Below are 23,091 nucleotides of genomic sequence, written 5' to 3'. Positions count from 1 at the left end.
AAGGGCTGAAAACATGTGGGCTCACTATTTAAAAAGAAGACGGAGAACAAACTATAGGAGGAAAAATACTGGAGTTTTGGCGCAGGCACAGCCGACTAGTGCCAGCTAGCGCTACCTATCGCTACCTACAGTAGCAAAATCAATACTTGGAATCAAATATCGATATAATATCGTCCCAAAATAATACTGCGATATGAGACTTGCTTCAGGAAACTAAACGTATGTCGCGCTTCACTACTTCACAGGAGAGGCATTTGAATGGAAACATGTATTTTTTTTAATCAAAATGCGTTTTTGGTCAGAAATGCCTGGAACATGTATACTTTCATGTGCTTTCATAACAAATGTGTATTCTATACGTAAATATGAATAAAAGTGTAACATTACGAGCCTAGTTGGTCTAGCCACGGAAAAAGTCAGGAACCTTCCCGCTAGCCAAGATTGGCAGAGATAATGGTTGGGCTGCACATGCCGGGAGATGAGTTTGGATTGGTCTGCCATGTAGCATGCTTCTGTCTATAATGTGAGCTGTTCAGTATGTGTTGATAGTCCTCCCCACAGTGTCATTTTGAAATATATAACGTTAGCCATCGAGAACTACAAACATTTTGCTACTTTTCTCAACAACATTGATGCACTGACTTTAGCAGGTGCTATTGACACACGCCACTGTCAGTATGAACCGGAGTGATTTGACACAACGCTGGCCAAACAAGATGTAGCTACAAACAAAAACATAGTTCAAATGGTTCCAGTCTGCTGTGAAGCGTTGACCCATCTATACGGGTAAGAGTCTAGCTACATTTTCAGATATTATACATTTTGTCAGAAAGTTATTTTCCTTGCAAGTTAAAGTGTACTGTTCGTTAGCTAGCGAACGTTAGCTTGCTGGCTCGCTAGCCAACGTTACGTGTATCATCTGTGTAGTAATATTATTCTAATCAGAAATCCATTTGCATTACTAGTTATAGCCTAATGTTAGCTAGCTAACATTGAACCTAGTTGTTAGCTTTAGCTACCTGCAGATTTATACTACAGCTATGACAATGTTTGTATTGGTAGTAGTACGAATTGGGATTATGCCAATTCATTGTTTGGCTAGCTAGCTAGCACCATGTCTAAACAAAAGGCTCCACTTTGCCAGATGATTACATGATCCATCAAATTAGCCAGGTGTGTCTAGGGGTGATTAAGGCCATCTATTGTATTTAATGAACATGTGTACATATCTAGACAATAGTGACCCCTCCACTTAGCTAGATGTGGCCGGGGGGTGGTTATAGCATTTCCTTGACATGACCCATCAATTTAGATGGTGTGTCGGGTGAGCATCGTCTAGTAATTATACAAAATGTATAAAACATTTAATCTGGACACTTTCTGTTTTTGATATTGCCAATATGTAAGTAACCATTTCACTGTACTATTTACACCTTCTGTATCCTGTGCATGTGACAAATAAACGTTTGATTTTATTTGATATAGTGTGTGTTTACCATTGATGTCACGCCCTGACCTTAGAGAGCCTTTTTATTTGCCTATTTGGTTAGGTCGGGGTGTGATTTGGGTGGGCAGTCTAGTTTTTCTCTTTCTTAGGCAGCTGTCTATCGTTGTCTCTGATTGGGGATCATACTTAGGCAGCCTTTTTCCACCTTTAGTTTGTGGGATCTTGATTTTGTATAGTTGCTGTGTAGCCTGCAGAACTTTACGTTTGTTTTGTATTTTGTTGTTTTTCGTTGTTCATTTTAATAAAGTAAGATGTTCGCCTACCACGCTGCACCTTGGTTCAATCCATCTCTAAACGATCGTGACAATTGAAGAACAACATGACCTGCACCAAAGTCAGATTGGGATATAGGTAAGTGTGATTTTACCTGGAGTTTTTCCTTATTGTAGGCTACTACTTTTACCACTTTAATCTAGAAATATTTGGTTGTTTACTAAACTACTCACTTAGTTTAGCACATGGCCACACATGTGAATCCTTAAATAGATGGGTGGGGCTAAGGCTTAAGAGGGTGTGAACGATGCTGAATGGGTGTAGACAAAGAAGAGCTCTCCATTAGGTGTAGCAAAACTTTCAAGTGTCATTTTCTCAAAAGTGGCGTTACAAGTTTATCAAGTTTCAAGCAGAAATACGTTCCCATTGTTCCTCAACTGCGGCAGGTATCCTAAACGAAAGGTTGCTGGATCGAATCCCCAAGCTGACAAGGTAAAAATATGTTGTTCTGCCCCTAAACAAGGCAGTTAACCCACTGTTCCCTGGTAGGCCATCATTGTAAATAAGAATTTGTTTTTAACTGACTTGCCTAGTTAAATAAAGTTTAAATAAAAAACTGCAGTGTACAATATACAATTTCTAGCTCTGAGTCTCCACTTTTATCCAATGTAACACCATTACAAATTTTCACTACCTGTCACCGTTATAGCTTGCACACAACGCACCAAATGTGGATATAGCGGTCATCTGCCGATCGTTCAACATGCTGTGTTTTAGGGACTACCCGCTGTAGAAGTAAAATCGGTGTAAAATCGGTAACGCACTCGGTCCATAAATTACTTTCAGATGTGCTAAGTACTCTCGGCCAGCAAACGCTATTGTTGTGTCTGAGTCCTTACTCTTTGATTTTCACTGTGGTGTCCCGGTGGCCATCGTAGTTGTTGTCAAAGATGGGACCGGTGACCACGTTTATGCCGTTATTCTCCTCTGCGTAGCGCTTGAGAAGAGTCCCCTGGAGGTACCTCCATACTTCTGCAGAGTTGAAGGGAAAAGAGAACAAGGGAATAAGACAATCAACAATTGGAGAACCAAATCAAATGTTCTGCAACATTATGTGTAAATTACTTGTTGCATGAATGCATTTAGGTCATGAACTGAAATGAATGCTTATAGCCAACCTAAGGAAAATGCTCTCTATACTGCATTTGTGTATAGCATTTTGTGAATACATGTTATTAATGTGTTATTGCACCATTTGAATCATGACAGGGTACCTTCTAAGCATTCCAAAAGCCAAAGGCTGCTGTTCTGATCTTGATGCTAATTCCTTCAAGAGGAAGAAAAAGTCATGCCCCACACTAAAAGTCCCCAGACAGGGGAACTGATCTTCACATCCTTTTCTAGTCTTTCACCACACCAGGCTTCACTGGCCTAGACTGAGGCTCTCTTTGTGTGTGTGTGTGTGTGTGGGGGGGGGGGGGGGGGGGGGGGGGGGGGGGGGACAATGGGGTGTCAGCCTGTTCATTCTCTCCCAGACCCTGAGTTCTTCCAACTAGCCTCCCACCTCTCCCTCGCAGTCCAAGCAAAAACGCAGCACAAGAGTCCAGAGGCCCACATGTACTATATATGATGTGATTGATAACCGTAAAAGCTTTGGAAGGAAGCATCTACCAGAGGAAAACAGAAAGTGAGCAACAAGGATCTCCTTTGAGAACCTACAGCATAACATCAACCTTCTTAACAAAACGCAGTGACAGATTTATTACAATTGATATAAGTAGATAGAAATGAATGAATACTCACTTTTGAACGCAGGGTACATGGGAACAGTGTTCGTGATCAGTGATGCATCATATTTTGATTCAGAAGACATGGCCAGCTCTAGCATAGAAAATACAAATATAGACTTTCATTTACCTCCCATTTAGGCCTGGAACAAAAGCCTGCACATCATGTAGCGCCACAAAACCAGGGTCGTCTTCATTAAGCACAAAACGGATTGAAAAAGGAGGTACTATCTGAACTCCAATAAGAAATGCTTGTTTTGCTTCAGTGTGCCTTAATGAACATGACCAAGAGTGGGCAAGTGTGCAACCCACCTGGTGGATAGAGGAAGCCATAGGAGCCATCGGTGTCCTGGCTGTAGGTGGTGCAGGCCTGGCTGTGTTCTAGAGCGATCCGCATGTCTGCTCTCACACACTCAATCACTGGCTCAGGCTCAGGGAGGGGCATGACTTCTTCCTGGAAGGGAATATGTTGTCATTGGTAACACATAGTGAAATCCCATCGCCAAACGAGAGAGAACCGGTACACAAACAGCCAGTGTTAACAAACAGCCAATACAGTGTTGCTGTATGTGATTGGGGCCATGTCATTAGTTGGTATTTGTATGCTGTATAGTGTCTGGGTCTGTGTAGGGTTCTGTTAGGTTAGTGTTACGCAAGTACCTATCCAGATTCTCTCCCCCCAATAAAACAAAACCAGGCTCATTTTAATACAAAATGCAATTAATCAGTTGAGTCAAAGACCAAAATAACATTTACAATCTCCCAACAGGAGTACTAATTGTTTTCACGCATGCTACTCCTTGCAACCACTCAAGTAAACAGAGACATTTCAAAAGAGCTTTGGAAAGATATGACCTAATGCTTCCCAAATGGTGGCTCTGGGCCGACTGGTAGGTCATAGCCAGTCCCTGACCAAAGCCTGGGCTGTAACTATTATCTTTTTTTGTGTGTCTATTCTGTGGGTAAGAAAACTAGAAAAGCATTATGTGGGTCACAATTCAAAAACCGTTCAGCAACCACTGATCAACGACTCATATGGATCGACTTAAATTACTACTACTAGTTTGTTGTGTTCCATGTGATGAATAGCCTACTTGTTTGGGCACTGTGAATGACGTCCATAGGGGCATGGAGAGCTCCTGGCTGTATCCACTGATGAAGTCACTGTGGAGGAGGAGGCTATACGTCGTTTGGAAAAGAACCGCTGGTCGACCGAAGGGTAGGTGTGTGGCGTCTGTGAAAATACCAGTTAATCAAGCAAGTAGGGCAGTAGTTAACCTTGGCTCAAAATCAGTCATTTTGTTTTTGAATTCTACAGCAGGCTATGTGACAATATAGTATTTTAATATTGTCTAAATATTGCAAACTGGATAGTTTATTTTTATTTTTAATCTTTCGACTTACCTGAGTGTTGTTTCATTCTAAGTTCTAAGTTCTTTAGCTGGTTCAATAGAAGGTCCAGATTCCCCTGGCTAGTGTTTTTGGGGGATGTAGCAATGCTAGTGGAAACTAATTGTATCAGTTAGGGCATTAGCATTAGGATTAGCATTAGCATAAGTTAGTGTATTCAAAAGCATGGGGATAAGGCGTTGGAGCTGGCTGGAGTAACTCAGGAGTGTGTACAATGTGTAACGCTCTGCACTACGGGTTCTCGACCAACCACATTCACGTTGTCATGGTACAACCGAGTTGGTAAAGCTCACTCTTCAGCTTGAAATACCACCACCTGTGCCATTGAATTGCTTTTCGGTGGCTCAGCTGGCTAAGGTGTTTCAAGAGGGCACGTGTATTTGTAAGACAAAGTACGCAAGATCAATCCCTTTCAGTAGTGGACTTGTTAGCTAGGAAGCAAAGCTGTTAAGCAAGTAGCATGCCGCCTGTTACAGTGGCGCCGTGCCCTGGATCTGCAGTGCGTTAATTTCAAAGGCTGGGGTGGCTGTGGACTGAGAGGGGCGAGTGTAACCGAGTTGAGATGGTAAAGTTCACTCAGCTTGAAATACCACCACCAACAGCATGGAATTGCTTGAATTATGGTGGCGCAGCTGGCTATGGGGATTCGAGAGTGTTTGGGATACAGAGGACACAAGAACAATCCCAGTAGCAGACGTGTGAGTGAGGAAACAAAGCTGCTGAGCTACACAGTGCAACAGGTTACCTGTCAGATGGTTGCTAAGCTCCTAGTCACTCAGTAATTGGGGAAGTCAGGGTGTGAGTTTAAAAAGAGTTAAAAAGAGTTCACCCAAATTACAAAATTACAGTTTCCCCTGAGCAGTATATGGACCAGGTAAGACAGCAAACAATGCTTTTGTTTGGTTTACCTGGTCATTAGTGTTAAAAAAAACACGGATCAATATTACCGATATTAGCATTTTTGGCGTTTCATGTCATATCTTGTCACGAGAGACTAGGCCAGTTGTAATACCTTTGAATGCACCGCTAACTGATACAATCTTTCACATTTTCAAAAACTGTTAGCCTGGAGATTCTGGAAGTTGGTAAATAACCAGCAAACAAACGTTTCAATTATTTTGGATTACTTCATAACACCCTAGGTAAGTGGAAAATAAGTACACACAAACAAAAAAAAATCACTTTAAATAAACTGTAACCGAAAAAAAGAAAAAAAAAGATTGACACTTACCATCTACGTCTGGGCTGAATCTCTGATTGTTCTCCTCCACTTTGTTCTGTAACAGAGGAACAGAGACCTTAAAGTCCCAGTGCAGTCAAAAGCGTGATTTCCCTGTGTGTTATATACAGTGCCTTGCGAAAGTATTCGCCCCCCTTGAACTTTGCGACCTTTTGCCACATTTCAGGCTTCAAACATAAAGATATAAAACTGTATTTTTTTGGGAAGAATTAACAACAAGTGGGACACAATCATGAAGCGGAACGACATTTATTGGATATTTCAAACTTTTTTAACAAAACAAAAACTGAAAAATTGGGCGTGCAAAATTATTCAGCCCCTTTGCTTTCAGTGCAGCAAACTCTCTCCAGAAGTTCAGTGAGGATCTCTGAATGATCCAATGTTGACCTAAATGACTAATGATGATAAATACAATCCACCTGTGTGTAATCAAGTCTCCGTATAAATGCACCTGCACTGTGATAGTCTCAGAGGTCCGTTAAAAGCGCAGAGAGCATCATGAAGAACAAGGAACACACCAGGCAGGTCCGAGATACTGTTGTGAAGAAGTTTAAAGCCGGATTTGGATACAAAAAGATTTCCCAAGCTTTAAACATCCCAAGGAGCACTGTGCAAGCGATAATATTGAAATGGAAAGAGTATCAGACCACTGCAAATCTACCAAGACCTGGCCGTCCCTCTAAACTTTCAGCTCATACAAGGAGAAGACTGATCAGAGATGCAGCCAAGAGGCCCATGATCACTCTGGATGAACTGCAGAGATCTACAGCTGAGGTGGGAGACTCTGTCCATAGGACAACAATCAGTCGTATATTGCACAAATCTGGCCTTTATGGAAGAGTGGCAAGAAGAAAGCCATTTCTTAAAGATATCCATAAAAGGTGTTGTTTAAAGTTTGACACAAGCCACCTGGGAGACACACCAAACATGTGGAAGAAGGTGCTCTGGTCAGATGAAACCAAAATTGAACTTTTTGGCAACAATGCAAAACGTTATGTTTGGCATAAAAGCAACACAGCTCATCACCCTGAACACACCATGCCCACTGTCAAACATGGTGGTGGCAGCATCATGGTTTGGGCCTGCTTTTCTTCAGCAGGGACAGGGAAGATGGTTAAAATTGATGGGAAGATGGATGGAGCCAAATACAGGACCATTCTGCAAGAAAACCTGATGGAGTCTGCAAAAGACCTGAGACTGGGACGGAGATTTGTCTTCCAACAAGACAATGATCCAAAACATAAAGCAAAATCTACAATGGAATGGTTAAAAAATAAACATATCCAGGTGTTAGAATGGCCAAGTCAAAGTCCAGACCTGAATCCAATCGAGAATCTGTGGAAAGAACTGAAAACTGCTGTTCACAAATGCTCTCCATCCAACCTCACTGAGCTCAAGCTGTTTTGCAAGGAGGAATGGGAAAAAAGTTCAGTCTCTCGATGTGCAAAACTGATAGAGACATACCCCAAGCGGCTTACAGCTGTAATCGCAGCAAAAGGTGGCGCTACAAAGTATTAACTTAAGGGGGCTGAATAATTTTGCACGCCCAATTTTTCAGTTTTTGATTTGTTAAAAAAGTTTGAAATATCCAATAAATGTCGTTCCACTTCATGATTGTGTCCCACTTGTTGTTGATTCTTCACAAAAAAATACAGTTTTATATCTTTATGTTTGAAGCCTGAAATGTGGCAAAAGGTCGCAAAGTTCAAGGGGGCCGAATACTTTCGCAAGGCACTGTACACTGAACAAAAATAAAAATGCAACCTGCAACAATTTCAAAGATTTTACAGAGTTACAGTTCATATAAGGAAATCAGTCAATTGAAATAAATTCATGAAATCTGTGGATTTCACATGACTAGGAATACAGATATGCATCTGTTGGTCACAGACACCTTAAAAAAAAGGTAGAGGCGTGGATTAGAAAACCACCGTTTGCCTCAAGCGGCACAACACATCTCTTTCGCATAGAGTGGATCAGGCTGTTGAATGTGGCCTGTGGAATGTTGTCCCACTCCTCTTCAATGGCTGTGGGAAGTTGCTGGATATTGGTGGGAACTGGAAAATGCTGTCGTACACGTTGATCCAGAGCATCCCAAACGTGCTCAATGGGTGACATGTCTGGTAAGTATGGAAGAACTGGGACATGTTCAGCTTCCAGGAATTGTGTACAGATCCTTGCAACATGAGGCCGCGCATTATCATGCTGAAACATGAGGTGATGGAGGTGGATGAATGGCACAACAATGGCCTCAGGATCTCATCATGGTATCTCTGTGCTTTCAAATTCCCAACGATAAGATACAATTGTGTTGGATGTCCGTAGCTTACCCCTACCTTAACCCCACTGCCACCATGGGGCACTCTGTTCACAACGTTGACATCAGCAAACCGCTCGCCCACACACGCCATCTGCCCGGTACAGTTGAAACCGGGATTCATCCGTGTAGAGCACAGCGTGCCAGTGGCCATCGAAGGAGAGCATTTGACGCAGATGAGCTTCCCGGAGACGGTTTCTGACAGTTTGTGCAGACATTTTTCAGTTGTGCAAACCCACAGGTTCATCAGCTGTCCAGGTGGCTGGTCTCAGATGATCCCTTAGGTGAAGAAACTGGATGTGGAGGCCCTGGGCTGAAGTGGTTACAAGTGGTCTGTGGTTGTGAGGCCGGTTGGACGTACTGCCAAATTCTCTAAAACGACTTTGGTGTCACGTATACTCCCCCTCTGGCCTCTAGGTCACACGACTGCTGATTATTAGGCACACCTGTCATCATCGTCACGCACACCAGCGCTTATTGACACTCACCTGGACTTCATCACCTCCTTGATTACCTGCCCTAGTTATGTCACTCCCTTTGGTTCCTTCCCCAGGCGGTATTGTTTCTGTATCTGTTTCATGTCGGTGCGCTGTTCGTGTTTCTTGTTTTGTTCATGTTCGTTTATTTATTAAATGCCTTCACTCCCTGAACTTGCTTCCCGACTCTCAGAGTACATCGTTACAGTTGGTAGAGAAATTAACATTAAATTCTCTGGCAACAGCTCTGGTGGACATTCCTGCAGTCAGCATGCTATTTGCATGCTCCCTCAAAACTTGAGACATCTGTGGCATTGTCCTCAGCACAAGGTGCACCTGTGTAATGATCAGGTTGTTTAACTTCTTATGGCTGGGGGGCAGTATTGAGTAGCTTGGATGAATAAGGTGCCCAGAGTAAACTACCTGCTACTCAGGCCCAGAAGCTAAGGCATGCATGTATTAAGGCAGGCATGCATGCATGTATTAGTAGATTCGGATAGAAAACACTCTGAAGTTTCTAAAACAGTTTCTAAAACAGTTTGAATGATGTCTGTAAGTATAATAGAACTCATATGGCAGGCAAAAACCTGAGAAAAAATCCAACCAGGAAGTGGGAAGATTGTAGGTTTTCAATTCTTTGCCTATCCAAGATACAGTGTAAATGTGGTCCGATTGCACTTCCTAAGGCTTTCACTAGATGTCAACAGTCTTTAGAACCTTGTTTCAGGCTTCTACTGTGAAGGGGGAGCAAATAAGAGCTGTTTGACTAAGGGGTCTGGCAGAATTCTATGAGCTAAGTCATGCGCGTGGCCATGAGAGCGAGCTGTGTTCCTTTTCATTTCTAAAGAGAAAGGAATTGTCCTGTTGAAACATTATTGAAGATTTATGTTAAAAACATCCTAAAGATTGATTCTATACATCGTTTGACATGTTTCTACGAACTGTAATATAACTTTTTTGACTTTTCGTCTGGACTAAGTGCCTGCACCTCGTGAATTTGGATTTGTGAACTAAAGGCACGAACAAAAAGGAGGTATTTGGACATAAATGATGGACTTTTTCGAACAAAACAAACATTTATTGTGGAACTGGGATTCCTGGGAGTGCATTCCGATGAAGATCATCAAAGGTAAGTGAATATTTATAATGCTATTTCTAACTTCCGTTGACTCCACAACATGGCGGGTATCTGTATGGCTTGTTTTGGTCCCTGAGCGCTGTACTCAGTTTATTGCATGGTGTGCTTTTTCCGTAAACCTTTTTTGAAATCTGACACAGCGGTTGCATTAAGGAGAAGTATATCTTTAATTCCATGTATAACACTTATATTTTCATCAACATTTATGATGTGTCACGCCCTGCCATAGAGAGGTTTTTATTCTCTATTTTGGTTAGGCCAGGGTGTGACTAGGGTGGGCATTCTAGTTTCTTTATTTCTATGTTGGTGTGGTTCCCAATCAGAGGCAGCTGTCTATTGTTGTCTCTGATTGTGGATCATATATAAGTTGTCCTTTTTCGTTTGGGTTTTGTGGGTAGTTGTTTTCTGTATAGTTTATTTGCTTTGCAGAACTGTTTGTCTTTCACTTTGTTATTTTGTTTGAGTGTTTTGATAAATAAAAATCATGAACACTTACCAAGCTGCGCTTTGGTCTGATCCTCATTCTGACGAGAGCCGTTACATGATGAGTATTTCTGTAAATTGACGTGGCTCTCTGCAAAATCACCGGATGTTTTGGAAGCAAAACATTACTGAACATAACGCGCCAATGTAAACTGAGATTTTTGGATATAAATATGAACTTTAGCGAACAAAACATACATGTATTGTGTAACATGAAGTCCTATGAGTGTCATCTGACAAAGATCATCAAAGGTTAGTGATTAATTTGATCTCTATTTCTGCTTTTTGTGACTCCTCTCTTTGGCTGGAAAAATGGCTGTGTTTTTCTGTGACTAGGTGCTGACCTAACATAATCGCATGGTATGCTTTTGTCGTAAAGTCTTTTTGGAATCGGACACTGTGGTGCGATTAACAACAAGTTTATCTTTAAAATGGTGTATAATACTTGTATATTTGAGGAATTGTAATTATGAGATTTCTGTTATTTGAATTTGGCGCCCTGCACTTTCACTGGCTGTTGTCAAATCGATCCCGTTAACGGGACTTTATCCGTAAGAAGTTAATCAGCTTTCTTCATATGCCATACCTGTGAGGTGGATGGATTATCTTGGCAAAGGTGAAATGCTCACAGTTGGATGTAAACAAATGTGTGATTTTTATTTTATTTTTTATAAATACTTTTTTTGTGCGTTTTTTTTTTTCAGCTCATGAATCATGGGACCAATACAAACACATTGAATAACAGATTCCCTACATGGAACAGCAGATCGTCCCCCCTACAAAAATCAAAAAAGTTTGTTCTGAAGTGTCTGTCCTATATTTACATTTAGCAGACGCTCTTATCCAGAGCAACTTACAGCGGCAATTAGGGTTAAGCGACACTAAACAGTCTCCATATATACTTGCATTCATCGGACATCAACCATAGGGGTTTAAAAAGGAATGGACCCTGACCCTGTTACTCAACAAAACTCTTTGAGTTGGTTCCCACTCATGACCTCCCCACTGACCTCATTGTCACAGCTACATCCCAGGTCGTAGGTTGTGGCAGAGGATGTGTCAGAGCTGGTGGGAGGGGTCACTTCCTCTGGCATGGTGGGTGTGAAAGGAGGGGCTTTCAGCATGTCATTCAGACTGCCATGGGTTCCATTGTTCGGGGCAGGGGTCAAGCCCAGGAGGTCTGAGAAAGAAGGGCATATGAGATTGATTTAGTATGGAACAAAGTTTCCACTGAAACGTTCAATTTCCTAGTTATGAAATATTTATTGTAAATATCTGGTGCCAAGGAATAAGCTCTTAATAGCAATTAAGTAAAGAAAGAAATCGTACCGCACATGACATTGTACAACTCAATACTTTCAAATTCTGCCACTTTTGTCTGGAACATAAAGCTTGGTCCGTAGCCCAAAAAGATTGTCTATACAGGGAACAAACATTGGAAACAATGTAAACACAAGCAGCTAAGAATATGATATCTGGAAAATGTTACAATTATATAATTTTGATTTAAGTGATTTACCCGCATACTGGTGATCTTATTGTCAAATCCGTGGTCACCAAAGAAACCACATCTCCCAGGATTCCTCCTGTTTTCAGGCACTTTCCTGCATCACATAGAATATACAAAATAAAAAGCATTAGACAAATGCCAATTTGTCCCCAAATTCCACTTTTTAAATTAATCTAAACTCAGCAAAAAAGAAATGTTCCTTTTTCAGGACCCTGTCTTTCAAAGATAATTCGTAAAAATACAAATAACAAATAACACAGATCTTCATTGTAAAGGGTTTAAACACTGCTTCCCATGCTTGTTCAATGAACCATAAATAATTAATGAACATGCACTTGTGGAACGGTCGTTAAGACACTAACAGCTTACAGACAGTAGGCAATTAAGGTCACAGCTATAAAAAACTTAGGACACTAAAGAGGCCTTTCTACTAACTCTGAAAAACACCAAAAGAAAGACGCCCAGGGTCCCTGCTCATCTGCGTGAACGTGCCTTAGGCATGCTGCAAGGAGGCATGAGGACTGCAGATATGACCAGGGCAATAAATTGCAATGTCCGTACTGTGAGGCGCAGAAGACAGCGCTACAGAGAGACATGATGGACAGCTGATCGTCCTCGCAGTGGCAGACCACGTGTAAAAACACTTGCACAGGATTGGTACATCTGAACATCACACTTGCGGGACAGGTACAGGATGGCAACAACAACTGCCCAAGTTACCCCAGGAATGCACAATCCCTCTATCAGTGCTCAGACTGTCCGCAATAGGCTGAGAGAGGCTGGACTGAGGGCTTGTAGGCCTGTTGTAAGGCAAGTCCTCACCAGATATCACCGGCAACAACTTCGCCTATGGGCACAAACCCACCATCGCTGGACCAGACAGGACTGGCAAAAAAGTGCTCTTTACTAACGAGTCGCGGTTTTGTCTCACCAGGGGTGATGGTCGGATTCGCGTTTATCGTCAAAGGAATGAGCGTTACACCGAGGCCTGTACTCTGGAGCGGGATCGATTTGGAGGTGGAGGGTCCGTCATGGTCTGGGGCGGTGTGTCACAGCATCATCGGACTGAGCTTGTTGTCATTGCAGGGAATCTCAATGCTGTGCGTTAAAGGGAAGACATCCTCCTCCGTCATGTGGTACCCTTCCTGCAGGCTCATCCTGACATGACCCTCCAGCATGACAATGCCACCAGTCATACTGCTCATTCTGTGCGTGATTTCCTGTAAGATAGGAATGTCAGTGTTCTGCCATGGCCAGCGAGCCAGAGCCCGAATCTCAATCCCATTGAGCACGTCTGGGACCTGTTGGATCAGAGGGTGAGCTTGTTGCAGCTGGTGGCCACACCAGATACTGACTGTTAGTTTTGATTTTGAACCCCCCTTTGTTCAGGGACACATTATTCAATTTATGTTAGTCATATGTCTGTGGAACTTATTCAGTTAGTCTCAGTTGTGGAAACTCGTTATGTTCATACAAATATTTACACATGTTAAGTTTGCTGAAAATAAACGCAGTTGACAGTGAGAGGATGTTTCTTTTTTTGCTGAGTTTAGTTGACTTGATAGTACTAGTAGTGTAGAAAAATACAATACTTGGCAATGTGCCACTTTCTCTCCATGAGTAAGTGGACATCCTCAATTCTGCGGTTGTTGGCGTAGTGAAGCCGTTTTGGGAGGTGTTGTTTCAAGTAAGGCTTAAAGTGCTGGGTTGGCATTTTACACTGTAAAACAAGGTCATTACATGGACTCCGTGATCGCTCATGTAGATGACTTACAGTAAGTTCTACACAGCCAGCAAAATAACTAACAAAAACATAATAATTGTTTTGTTTCGTAAATGTTTCATGTGTACTTACTGTAAGATTTGCCACAACTACTTTTGGGTCGTCTGAAAAATTGTAAACATAAAAAAGTAAAACAGCTATATAGGAAAATATGTACTAGAAAGAAAGAAAGGTGCATGAACACATTCTAGGTCACACATCTATCCAGCTATGTCCATTCTCTTACAGTACTGTGTAACTCACAGGTGGTTGACTTGGGATCCCGGGCCCGGATTCTCCCAAGAGATCCAGGGATCAGATTGATCTCGTCCACGTTCACAGGATAGGTACTGAGGAACTCAGTCCTTTCACAGTGGGCCTCCTCCATTCCTAGGGGCAGAAAGAGACAAGTTATTTTTATGTAATTTATTTAATCAAAAAATAATTAAAATTTTATTTAACTAGGTAAGTCAGTTAAGAACAAATTCTTATTTACAATGACGGCCTTACGCATAAACCAAGGTTAGTAAACATTTCCCATGGAACAAAAGTCAACATGGGACTTCACAATAACTTTTCTGGTTGCAGACATCAAATAACAAGATTACAACAAGGCAAATCTGTATTTTTTCACACTGTTATCAAGACATCAGGGAAATATGTTTTTGTGTTATTCGGTCAGTTAACCAGAGTAGACATAGGCTCCTTGTGGCCCGTTGTTCCATACCATGGTCTCCAACGACGATGATGTTAACACAGCGGTGTAGGTTCATCTGCTTCAGGCCGTTCATCAGCTGACCAATGACATTATCAATCTCCCTCAGGGGGTTGTCCAACTATAACACACAAAACACACAAAGGTTACTACAGTAAGCCATACCTCAACAACAATCTCTGGAATTTGTCATTTGTGGTTCATGACAACATTTGACCTGTATTTACAGTATTAATGTGTAAAAATGCGTAAATATCACCAAAGTTAGAAACCGCAACATGATTTAGCTCTTTATCCCCTTAAGATGAGTTGCTCTTACGTGAACCCCTCCCCCCACAACACCCACCCCGCCCCATAGCAACCATCAACTATCTCTGGCCTAATCTCATCCACCAGCCGGCTCTCTCTCTGTCGAACCAATTCGGGACTGGGGACGAGGTTATGTCTGGCCCAATCAAAGGAGCTCACCTCGTTGCTGAAGGGTCCCAGTCTGTGTCCGAATGTGTCGGGCTGCTCTGAGTGGACAGCATATACATAGGGCCTAGAAATATCACACAGACACACAGCTCAACCTCTGACCTATTCAGTACAGTACAGCAGCTTGATTCTCCTATCTATTAAGGCTGAGTAGCTTAGTCCATCTCTGAGTATTTTGGGGAAATTGGTGGAAGTGAGGTTGGTGCAGATTGATGTTCATATTTAATGAGCATTGCGGAAGAATATCTAACCTCTCATCGTCAGGAAGACTAAGCCAACGCAGGATGGTCAGGATTCTCCTCTCCAGTGGAATCACCCTGCAACGACAGACATGTCAGTCAAGTATACTTGCAAGTATCTCATGACTTAGTTCTAGAATAACTACATGTTATGAGGGTACATTATTTTTCTAAAAGAAATATCAACCAAAGTGTTTGCCTGGCAGTCTAACATGTGTTTATGCTAATTAGTGAAACTCGCTAGCAAAACAAACTGGGCTCTAGGCTACCATGCTTTGGAAGCTCAATGGCTAATGTGTCTGATTGCGTGGGGGGGCATTGTTTGTATGGATGTGCCGCAGGAAGGACCAGTCCCCTCGTCATTATTAGTTAATAGATGTGCAAATGATTTGCACTATTTCAGTAAAATCACAACTTATTTGCATTTATATTGACCCTTATTATCATCTTTATATTAAGTTTCACCACTCAGTATTAATGTTTTATAAATAATGAATGGTCTTGGTTTTTTAATCAACTGATCAATTATTTGTTGTGTCATTTTGCTCTAACAGGCCACCGTCGTTAACGGTCAAAATAGCCATTGACAAAGAGACCAAGTTAACTCACCATGGCCAGAAGAAGGTTCCTGCCTTCACCCCTTGCTTCTCTGCAGTGATCCAGATCTACAGATACACGGAAACAGGTATTGTTCCAAGCACAGATATAAAACACGAGGCATACAGTATGCAAAAAAAAAAAAAAACAAACATTTATTATCTTATCCATTCCTAACCACTTGATGCTGCTTCAAGTTACCATCTTACATTAGAAATGTCATTGTGATTCTGCAAACCTTTAGTGTTTAAAAAGTGTGTAAGCGTGAAGAAATGGACAGTGTCTGTGCACTTACAGGTTGGCCACCCCACCAGCGGTGGTTCAGTTTCTCCCTCCCCCTCAGGCTGAAGTTGGCGTCAAACACGGGGTCGTGCATGGAGTTGCCCACTATTCCATGAGACTCGGGATATAGCCCCTTGAAAACATCACAACTCATAGATATACCAGCGAAACATAATTGACGAAGATCTGTATAAAAGTTGTTACAATGTTATTATAATGCATAATGTAACATGTTGTTACAATGTATATGAATTGGGATCCATCTAATTGAAAACGCATTTTATTTCAAGTTTCAATAACACAATGGTATATTCATGTGGACATGCATCGGAATAAGTAACCATACCGTGGCAAGAGTATACAAATTGGGGAAAGTTTTGGAGGGGTACACTGGTCGCATGTAGGGTGCATGAGTGCCACATGTTCCTATATGGAAAGAAATGAGCAAATAATCAATATATTATCAGTAGCCTAGAATCATTCATCACACTGCATGAAATCTAAAGTGAAAGCACCTCACTTCAACTCATCCATTCCGGGTCTAAAATCTAATAGTAGCGTAGAGGAGAGGAGAGGAGAATGTTGTTTTATTCCTAGAGACCATTATGCCTTCTAGGGAGTTTTTCCGAGCCACTGTGCTTCTACCTCTGCATTGCTTGCTCTTTGGGGGTTTTAGGCTGGGTAAAGCACTCTGTGACAAATGCTGATGTAAAAAATAAATTTATAAAATACATTTGATTGATATGTAACTAAGTCGCTTGGGTTCATGACTTTGTCTGCCTTCAACAACAGTATAGCTACACTATGGCCTATCTAGTGTCAGGGTGTGAGTGGGAGTGACTTACTCAGTTTCTCCATGTTGGGGATCACCGCTTTGCCTTTCTTCATGTAGGAGTCCCGGAACCCATCCACCGACAGCATGATCAGAGGAGGACGGATAAAACTGGGAATAAGGACCAAATACTCAAAAGCTGTCATGGAAAATTAACTGTTGATGGGATGTCACTTGTTTAGTTTACACAAATGATATGGGAACCATATGGCCTTGTAGTGTTAGGTCAAAAGGTGTCCACCGGGCTACTGGTTCCAGTCCAAGTTGGAGGCGACTGCTGTGCTGCTGCCACTGTCGCTGTTTCTGAGGATAAAATCATTAACGTTTATTGAGTTTTTGATTCAAACTTACCCTGCAGGACATTCAGGGCCTGTGATCTCCTCACACTCATCGTCCACCCATTTAGTGTCTCCTGCAAATAGGAGAATTTGAAAAGTTAAAGTCTAGCGCAAGTCTGCAAAAGTCTGTTGCCGGTGCATTGGAATTTGATTCAGAAGAAGAATTTCCCTCACACTGCTTGTTGCAAAGTTTCCCTTCTTAATTTTGAAAGTATTTGGATGATCAAAGCTTGTCAGAGTGTGAGAAGAATAGAAAACATGTATGCAATGTAGAACCCTCAAACTCAACTCGGGACCTCGAAGCCAGTTTCACTGCGTCTTTTTCACTGTTGCCCTTTAATCAGGGACTGATTTAGACCTGGGACACCAGGTGGGTGCCATTAACTATTAGGTAGAAACAGAAAACCAGCAGACCCTGGACCACGAGTGTAAGAGTTGAATACCCCTGATGTAGAATGTTAAAAGTTACTATGTATATAAGAGACTCACAACTTTTTATAGGTTCATTGTAGTGTAAACAACAAAAGTGAAACTAATGCACTTCGGCAGTCCAAAGGGAAAATGCACAACAAGAACCCAAAGCCCACACTCTACATTTCCTTCTAACCGACTGCCTTCTCATTTGGTTCCAATACGGAATGAACTGACCTAAATTCACTTTCTTTAAAAGCCTTTCATACATCCTTAGTTCCAGTGTGTACCTTTGCAGAGGGCTTTGTAGTTGGTGCAGCAGTCTCCTCTCGCCAGACAGTCTTCTGAGCAGTGGCAAGCGTGGTCATCGTTTCTCGTCTCCCCACAGCGATCTTCACTGCACTCAAAGCTCCCCGCTGCACCAGGGAAGGGACATAAGAGTCTGTATTCAGCATCAACAACTAGCTACTACAAAACCATAGTCATGACTCATGCACACACACAAAATCAGATAGCAAATTCCATATCAGCCATTGTTTAATTTGGTGTACATTATTTTTAACAGTAGTGGATGGTTATACTCTGTGCATACTGGGGAATATAACTGGGTGGTTCGAGCCCTGAATGCTGATTGGCTGAAAGATGTGGTTAATCAGACCGTATACCACAGGTATGGCAAAACATTTATTTATACTGCTCTAATTACATTGGTAACCAGTTTATATTAGAAATAAGGCACCTCAGGGGTTTGTGGTATTTTGCCAATATACGTATCACGGCTAAGGGCTGAATCCAGGCACTCTGTATGGCGGGTATACAAACCTGTTTTTAAACAGTGCTCGTCGAAATCTGAGCAGCAGCTGTAGTAGGTTTTGCACAAGTTGTCACATCTGCAACCTGGCGGTAAAGCTTCCTCCAATTCAAAGCATCTGCCCTTACATGATCCTGCGGAGCTAACCCACAGGGAGTCTGAGAGAGCTGGGACAATAGAACACAATTAGCATCCACGCTAACAAGACACACCGACACACCAACAAGTGATTGACACAACGTCCATGGATGTGTCCTTAATATGGACACCATACTCGCTAGCAAAGACTTCAGCGTACTGAAGACGTAGCCTGGTAAACACAGTTTGTGTGTGCTACACATAATAGGCTATGGCATCGTGACGACAGTCATTTGTGTCGGCTTAAGGCAACCAGGCTGCAGGAAATGTTACGTCAATCTTAAATATTGGGTTACCACTGAAAGTCTATTAGCCTACTGTTCCAGAAAAAAGGTGCAATATGGAAGAAAAGGTACAGTGGGGATGCCAATGAACAGTTTCCATCCTTGAACGGACAAAACAGTTCCATTACTCTCTATTTTATTATACCGTAATAAAACCATTATTAGTCAACTGTGTCAGAGCAGGAAAGGCCAAACGTCAACACATCGATCCACGTCTCACTTTTGGTTTGGGGCGGAGATCCCGCATCTTCTCCAGGTCCACTTGCTTGAAAGACATATGCCACACTAACACTGGATCCCGCAAGGAGTGCGAAGAGAACAACTGCCTGAGAATAAGAGATAGACGTCACCCTGAAGCTGTTCACGCAACATCAGAATCAAGGAGTCAAGCCTAGAACATTAGGTAATCCACCTGATGAATTCAAACAAATCCCCAAATCCTTTTTTACTGGTACAAAAATACCAGTTATAGGTAGGTACTGTGACAACTTAGATATGTGTACACTGGTTGATGTCAACTACATTCAAATACTCAAGCTGAGCATGATTTAGCCTACACTGTACAATTGAACCAATGGAATAGTCCCAAAAAATAAAGCTAATAATGCTCTTAAATAGGGTAGTTGAAAGCATTTGACCTATAGCCTATTTTTGACTCAGGTCTGATGATAGCACCATCATATTGACAAATATCCTGTTATTACTAGTGTGTGTTAAGCTTGAAATATGATCAAACAAACCAGAGTGTCATTGAAGAGAGGAACATAATATTGTTACCCTTGAAGTACTCCTTTAAAATCATCACAACTAGTGGTTGCCTTTTGTTATTCCATAAGCAGCCCACGGTTTGAAGTTTGAAGAGAGGTTTGTTTTTCAATTGGAGGATAGACAAGCTGAATTTATATATAACTTGATTATCACGGCAAAATATTTCATACACAAATATCGCTATTTGAAAACGATCCCCCTGTTTATTGTCTTTTTGAAAGTTATAGACAATGGTTTAAAATAGTCCAAACAAGCCCTTTATGTTCACAATCTTTGTAATTTGATCCCTGATTAGACCACCCTGTGTATTTTTTATGCTCAGGTTTATGTGAAATTGTCCAAAACAAAAATCTTAGCAGATACTGATATTTGTGTCAGCGAAGAGAAAACTTAAATGAATGTGATTCATTATATAAGCTAATCAGTCTGAGCAGACGATTCCTGTCACTCATTGATTGCATCGCTATTGATTCAAGTTCATCTGAACTGCTGCACTTAAAACGATACATCTGACACATAGTCAGTCCTATTCATTTTCAGTTGAAACATTTACTCTCAAATAAATGCTGGCATCAATTAAGAAAATGTCAAATAATGTGTTGCAGAACATAACCGAGCCTTACATGACTATCCAAAATATTAATCAATAGTCAATTTAGCATGCTTACTTGCCCGGGTAAACAAGTGCGTGTGCCACTATTTACAGACTGTATGTAGCCTACCGACAATTTGGCTATTCATCTGTTGTTTATTTTTCGTAGTTAATGCATTATGCACAGGATGAATCATTACATACGTTTTATTATAGCTCGCTTGCAAGATCTGGACGCCTGTTGCAAGGACGCATTCAGCATTTTGTCAGGTTGCCCAAAAGAAATCAAAGAATTTCATGACTACATTTCAGAATACAACAATTATGAAACAATCTTACCGTACCAATTTTCCGAGTAACATGTTCCAAATAGCGTATCCTCTTAGTGCATTCTTCAAAAGTGTCAAAAAAAATGGTGGGCAAAGTCCACCCTGACCGTTCTGAATCGATGGACAGGGCGCTGGGGTTCAGCGCTGTTCAGTTGTCTTGCTCAATTTGTTTTTTGCTGCAAACCAATGCGGATTAAGTAATGGTGACAGCTGCGCTCTGGTACAATGGTGCTGCTGGCAGATGATCTGTTAACCAGAGTCAGCACTAAACTGTGGGTTCACTCCTACGCACGACCCGCGCAATGACCGAGGGAGAGAGAGAGACGCTCAGAGAGAGAAGGGGTGGGTTTTTATAACACTTTCTCAACTACAGTTTATGTTGAAATAACAGCTGTGAAAATAATTATAGAAAACACCACAAAAATAACTGTTGGCCTTGGGACCATAGCGAAATCCCCCCCCGCCCCCCCCCCCCCCCCCCCCCCCCCCCAATATTCAGAAAAGGTAGAATGTCCCGAAATAATTGATTTAAAAAATATTCATTGGCTTTAATGGTCGACTTTTGGCAAGAAAAACATTCTCCGAAATGGGGTGTTTCTTTGGTGGTTCATCATTGTGTCATTCTGCGCTGCGGCCAGCATAGCTAGTTCGTTAGCTAAGTTAGCCACTTGAAGCTAACCAGCAACTCCTCCAGTATGTGTTGATGTCATTGGGGGGGAGGGAGGGGGGGTGGGGGGGGGGGGGGAAGCTGCAGAGATCAGTAAGAAATGGCACTTCTGTAGCTAAATATCTAATCATTAATTTTATTTAGTCTTTCATGCACTACCTGGTATGATTGTGTATTGATCAGTTGTACAGTTTAAAGCCATTATTTTTTAGTTTACGCTCAAAGTCAACCTTTAAAGTAAGTGTCCAGTGTTAGCAGATTTCTATGAAATATGACCTATAATTAATTACAATATAAGTTAAATAGTTTTCCTTCCAAAATATTGTAATTAAGTATGTTAAAAAGCAGCTTTTCTGTGTTGGAATTGTGTGGGCGCATACCGGTCATTACAAATATTCATGCGAGTTAAACACTGATTGGCCAGTTTATCCTCCTCAGCATTTTTTAAAAATACCAAGCATTTTGAGGTGTTTTTTTTTTAAGTGTTTTTTTTTCTCTACAATTCATGCTGTAGCCACAAATACGAGTATAGGATGAGTCAACAACATTATTTGGGTATGCGTTAACATAATATTAACTTTTAAAAGTTCGATTTTCACTGGACAGTTACTTTAAAACTGCAAAAATGTCAGCCACAGGGAAAACTGTGTAGAATTGCAGGAAATGCATTTTAAAATATAAACAAAGATTCCGGGGGAGGACCCCCAGTCTACTGTTTGTCTTTCCCAATATCTACACCCTTGCATGGGAGGGTGAGTGCACAGGGTGATTCCATGTTTATCATAGGCCTGTACTGTATGTCAGATATGGCATGTGTACCCTTGTTGACCTCTACTTGTGGTGCTAGGGGGTTGACTTGAAATTGACACTTTATTGAAATATGTTTTGGAAATGCATGGAAAGCACTCCTTTTGCCATTTGTCATTTTCTGTGTGATTATGCTCTTAATTCATCAAGCCCAAAAGCAAAGATGAAAGTATTTTGATACTGAATGGGGCAATGCATATTTGAGGTAAGAGTCCTCAATTTCATTTACTACAACAAATACACCCCATTCTGTCTCGTTTACCAATCATTCTGTTCTGTTTATTGAGTCAAAGGGGATGTCACAATGCAAAGGGAACAGTTACTCAATGCTACTCTCAAGGCTAGAAGTATAGAGGGTTCAAACAGCCCACAGGGGCATCCTTCAGTGCATGCTGATATACAGTACAGTACACAATGTTATATTCCACTCATTTAGCAGGGGCTCTATTCCACAGCATTATAAAGGCGCCAATGGTACCAATTCTCAGAAATCTATATTTTTTCTGGTAGTCAAGCCCTTTACAGGAGGGAGGCTCTCTGTCACTGCTTTACTGTTTTGAAACTAATCAGGACAAACTTTGCTTGAGGTCATCCACTTCCTAAAATGTACTCCGATGTTATGAAATATTTATCAAACAATGGTGTTTTGTTCAGTCGTTGGAGGCTTAGGTAGTTATGGGTAGCTGTTGAATGACAGACTAAAAGCTTGCCCTGTCTCATTCGGCTATTCTGCTTTTGGAGTGGATTACCTGGCATGGCCATTGAGCAATTTGATTGGGCAATGAACCTCTGCTACCTGGGGCTATGCTTACATCCCTGATCCTACAGGAAGTTGGATCGGATAGGGTTTCAACTTCCATGTCACCTGGGGACCAGATTCATTAAAAAAAAAATATCTTCTCTCTCTCTCCCTTTCTCTCTCTCTTTCTCCCCCCTCTCTCTCCATCATACTCTCTCTCTC

At 41.6% G+C, this 23,091-nt stretch overlaps 1 protein-coding gene across 1 annotated transcript in view; it reads right to left on the bottom strand.

The window, feature by feature from the left end:
* Positions 1 to 20,972, bottom strand: part of LOC110496256 (ectonucleotide pyrophosphatase/phosphodiesterase family member 2) — a 33,414-nt gene extending 12,442 nt beyond the window's left edge. The window contains exons 1-23 of the mRNA XM_021572043.2: positions 20,672 to 20,972; positions 19,188 to 19,293; positions 18,557 to 18,712; positions 18,025 to 18,150; positions 17,337 to 17,397; positions 16,999 to 17,096; positions 16,500 to 16,579; positions 16,167 to 16,286; positions 15,884 to 15,939; positions 15,287 to 15,352; positions 15,027 to 15,099; positions 14,571 to 14,679; positions 14,108 to 14,233; positions 13,937 to 13,968; positions 13,674 to 13,801; positions 12,091 to 12,175; positions 11,901 to 11,988; positions 11,582 to 11,751; positions 6,149 to 6,194; positions 4,602 to 4,741; positions 3,820 to 3,961; positions 3,524 to 3,601; positions 2,620 to 2,752 (exon numbers count right to left, since the gene is read on the bottom strand). Of these exons, the coding sequence (XP_021427718.1) occupies positions 2,620 to 2,752; positions 3,524 to 3,601; positions 3,820 to 3,961; positions 4,602 to 4,741; positions 6,149 to 6,194; positions 11,582 to 11,751; positions 11,901 to 11,988; positions 12,091 to 12,175; positions 13,674 to 13,801; positions 13,937 to 13,968; positions 14,108 to 14,233; positions 14,571 to 14,679; positions 15,027 to 15,099; positions 15,287 to 15,352; positions 15,884 to 15,939; positions 16,167 to 16,286; positions 16,500 to 16,579; positions 16,999 to 17,096; positions 17,337 to 17,397; positions 18,025 to 18,150; positions 18,557 to 18,712; positions 19,188 to 19,293; positions 20,672 to 20,689 (2,237 nt within the window). The 5' untranslated portion in view covers positions 20,690 to 20,972. The remainder of the gene's footprint in view (positions 1 to 2,619; positions 2,753 to 3,523; positions 3,602 to 3,819; positions 3,962 to 4,601; positions 4,742 to 6,148; positions 6,195 to 11,581; positions 11,752 to 11,900; positions 11,989 to 12,090; positions 12,176 to 13,673; positions 13,802 to 13,936; positions 13,969 to 14,107; positions 14,234 to 14,570; positions 14,680 to 15,026; positions 15,100 to 15,286; positions 15,353 to 15,883; positions 15,940 to 16,166; positions 16,287 to 16,499; positions 16,580 to 16,998; positions 17,097 to 17,336; positions 17,398 to 18,024; positions 18,151 to 18,556; positions 18,713 to 19,187; positions 19,294 to 20,671) is intronic.
* Positions 20,973 to 23,091: the final 2,119 nt, after the last annotated feature.

This window comes from Oncorhynchus mykiss, chromosome 18, assembly GCF_013265735.2.
Source record: "Oncorhynchus mykiss isolate Arlee chromosome 18, USDA_OmykA_1.1, whole genome shotgun sequence".
Taxonomy (NCBI): domain Eukaryota; kingdom Metazoa; phylum Chordata; class Actinopteri; order Salmoniformes; family Salmonidae; genus Oncorhynchus; species Oncorhynchus mykiss.
Note: the sequence above shows the minus strand (reverse complement) of the source record. Positions and strands in the feature narration are given on the sequence as shown.